This window comes from Mya arenaria, chromosome 6, assembly GCF_026914265.1.
Source record: "Mya arenaria isolate MELC-2E11 chromosome 6, ASM2691426v1".
Taxonomy (NCBI): Eukaryota; Metazoa; Mollusca; class Bivalvia; order Myida; family Myidae; genus Mya; species Mya arenaria.
Window position 1 is genome coordinate 11,202,682 of NC_069127.1, and position 3,841 is coordinate 11,206,522.

Genomic DNA, 3,841 nt, shown 5'->3' on the forward strand with positions numbered 1-3,841 from the left:
TTATTGATGTACGTGACTGAGTGGACTCATAGATTGGGACATAGCGCATGCTTGAGTTTCAATGGATCACCTTAGTCAGTTATTACAAAACAAACATGGCGAATTTTGATGGAAGACATCAAGGACGCGGTTGATAGGTGAAGATGCGAATCTATTTTTATCACAATCTGAATGAAGATAAACATGAATCTAAACGTTCTATTAAGAGATTGAAATAAGGTGAAATGTGGATCATGTTTCATACATATAAGGTTGATGTCCGGTGCGTTGTCAACTTATGTCTGCCTTTTTCAATCCTATTATTAATTCGCTGTTATATAAGGTGAATATAGATGCAATGAATAAGATTACAAGGGGAGTAACTATGCATATGCATTTAAAAATGGCATACACGAGTTGTCGTAGTTTAACTAACGCTTAGAACTATACTTGTATCATGACCTTAAAAGGATCAATTGTCACAATGTATGAATAACAGTCTCATTTAAATTGCGCTTTATCTGGATTTAAATGCCACGAATCTAAGTCGTGTAAACTTTGCAATAACACCTCTCGAAAACAAAAGAACACAAGCGTGGATTGTACACGTACGAAACTGTGGTCGTTTTTCATGTTTTTTTCGTTAAATCATTGTGTCATATTTACAAAATCAGTTACAAAAAAGTTGAAATATGTGGCGTTTGCTGTGTTCTGTATTTGGAAGGCATTCACCGATATTATTTACGTACAAAGTACAGTTTCTGCAATATTTTTCAGGGTGTTTTATAAACGAGTTAACGAGGCGTTTATGGTATGTGGAAACGCAACTTACTCTTCTTGTTCTTTATATTTTACCTTCGTCATGCTTCAACAGAATTGTAATACGCACAGCTGACAAATACCACAGGCAGACCATACATATATCAAATTATATGCCTAACTACAGCTAAGTTGAACGTAAATGCAAATCGCCATTAAATACGCGAATTGTCCTTATACCTGCAAGTACATAGTGTATAATTTGATTTAAATAAGTATTGTATGTAATTTTATAGGTTCAGTTTGACGTTGACGTGTCAGTTTGAATTAATCAATGAGATCCTAAATTTGAAAAATAATGAGTTCAAGTTGAAATAAACATTCACGTGTCTTTTGTTATTTCATTGAATGATATTAATCATAAATATTCGATGGCAGTAGCTCAATAACCACCTCAGGTAACGGCCGCAATACACCAAATATACCATATAAAAATGGAGCCTATTGTGCACCTTTATAATGTAAAACTGGGTGACTTGGGCGTGCTCACTACAGCCTAAACCATAACAAATGTCTCATGTGATTCGACACATTACATATGGGCCCTTAAATGTTTGAATTATGAACCATGGTAACCCTTGTATCCCTTTAATATACTACTGTGTCTTCCGCTCTGTTGTATCTTCCGCACAACAAAAGTACCCCCAGTGGAAATGAAATCAGAGTTCTTTCATGGGTTATATAGGAAAGCAAGTTACGTTTCTTAATAACATACATACCAAACATGTATCAAATGTATGGACTACAACGAGATTCAGAGGTTATAATGTGCAGCATGATGTCATTTTTCATAGTTTTTATTTTTTTCAAGAAAACAGCAATATATACAAACACTACAGTACGGTTTAATGGTTAGAGTGTAGTTTATACGTGAACGTAGATAGCCAGATAATCGGCGTGCTCGAACTGACTTCTCTCCCAAACATCAGCAGAGTTCATGTCAGAGTAGACGAACTGTGGGTAACGGACGTGTTTGTCCATCGCACAAACCCCTTTCTCCTCAACTACGGCAAAGTGGCCAACGTCACCAGCACACCCAGCATACTTCTGATTGATAAAGAACCTCCGCAGCACCCGGCCGTCGTCCGCACCAATGACCGAGAAGAAATTGAATGTAGCGGACGGTGTGAGATCAGACCAGGAGGATTCCAGGATTTTGGTCTTATCAAACCAGCTCGTAATCGTGCTACCGACGCCGTTAAAAATAATGTACGCCGTCTCAATGTTGTCTTTGTAAAGTGCAAATTTCACGTGCTTGATCTTTAAAGATGTCCAGCTATGATCAAGATTTGCTTCCCGGAAATGGGTAGTGTAGGATCTGGCCATGTCCAATGGTTTCGTTGTAGATGTGCCTGTCCCTGTGAGGGAAAGTTGTGACACGTTGTGTAATATGACGTTTTTTTAATTAATTAATCACCATTGAATCATACATCCTAACAAATTTTAATATCAACAAAAATGAAAAACACTAGAAAAAACATGTAAAAATCCACACGTATCTACTTAAACTCATTTTCAATAAAAAAAGTTGTTTTTTCTGCTATCAAATACTATTCAATTTCTCGCTGCATGAGATGTCGCTTAAAACAGTACAGTTGTGATTCTAACCTTTTGTCCATGCCTCGTACACAGTCTGTCCGTTCCCTGCAGAGGCACGGAACACCATTTCCCAGCCGTCCCTTTCCAGATATGGCACCGTCAGGTGGTCCTCTCCATGGGGGTTCGGACTGTTAAAATTGATTAAGTGTTTTACTAGCAAAAAAACCCATCATGGTCATCATGTTCGATCTATTCACTGTTTGATTTAAACACAGTAACTTTTCAAGGTATTCTTAGTGGTGTAGTATCATGCAAAATGAAAGCAGACAACAAGAAATAATGCAATATCGAATAACTGATTTAACGAACTTTCGTTGCGCTCTTTGAGATATTTTATTACAGAATTCCTTCGCTATGTAAGAGCTCATTGAAAGAAACGACCGGTAATTAACAAAAGCCATCATCAATTCAAAATGCTTGAAAACCATCGACCGAAGACTCTATGAGACAGCCAGCAAGGTTAGTTAGTTCATCACAAGTCTTAGTATCATTGTAACTAGTGATATACGTTAACATATGATGATGAATTATTCCTACTAAGGCTTAGTTAGCGTCGCACGTCGGTTGTATTTGTTCTGGAGAGATTGCAGTGTATTGTTTGTCTCCTGCAGACGGGCCTCCAATGCAACCAACTTCGTCAGAAGTGCAGTCTGATCGCCTTTGGGGTTCGGCTCTTGTGCCACAGCTAAGCACAACACAACACTCATAGCGATATAAACCCCGATAATTGCCATCTACAAACAAAAACATATTATTAACACTTTGCATGCAAGATCACATAAATCAAGTTCAATAGTATGTACCTGATGTTGCTTGAATTTACCCATCGTTTTGTGGAATTAATTATCACTTAAACATTTCAACTTACGTTTAATCCTTCTACGTTCTAGTGCGTATGGTATGTTGATGGAGAAGAAATACTAATATAAGTTCATACTCATAAATGGCCCTATATATAATGGACTACATCCGGTTTATGAGATGTTGTTGATGAATAAAAGTGGTTATGGAACACAGAAAGTACAATAACAAACAAGCTTCTTAGAAATAAAAACACGCACCTTGATTTACTCTTATTACAATGTACGGTAAATAGCCATAAAACATGTGAACCATATAGGACACTGTCGCTGGTATCATTTGTCATTGTTAATTTTAATGCTAAACGGATTTTGAGTGCTTTTTTTAATATTAGTTTTTTCTTCTAGATATGCAACTCTATCATTTTAATTGAAAATTCGTAGTAGACACGATGATTTGTTTCCAGGTAACACGATATATTATAAATAAGACTCGACATTTAACGACAATTTTGTAGCGTATATAGGTGCAGACGAATTAGAGGATAATAAATTGATAAATGATCAAATATAAAAGGAAGGAAATATAGACGCCTTGACAAATATTTTTCCGATCTTTCTTTGTAAAACATGTCAGAAATACT

The 3,841-nt window shown here is 36.4% G+C and overlaps 1 protein-coding gene across 1 annotated transcript; it reads right to left on the bottom strand.

Annotated features, from left to right (window-relative positions):
• Positions 1-1,579: 1,579 nt before the first annotated feature.
• On the bottom strand, positions 1,580-3,369 carry LOC128239015 (uncharacterized). The gene is made up of 4 exons (XM_052955426.1): positions 3,266-3,369; positions 2,935-3,131; positions 2,407-2,525; positions 1,580-2,156 (listed from the first exon to the last, which is right to left on the bottom strand). Exons 2-4 carry the CDS (start codon positions 3,129-3,131, stop codon positions 1,663-1,665), a joined length of 810 nt encoding a protein of 269 aa, XP_052811386.1. The 5' UTR covers positions 3,266-3,369; the 3' UTR covers positions 1,580-1,662.
• Positions 3,370-3,841: the final 472 nt, after the last annotated feature.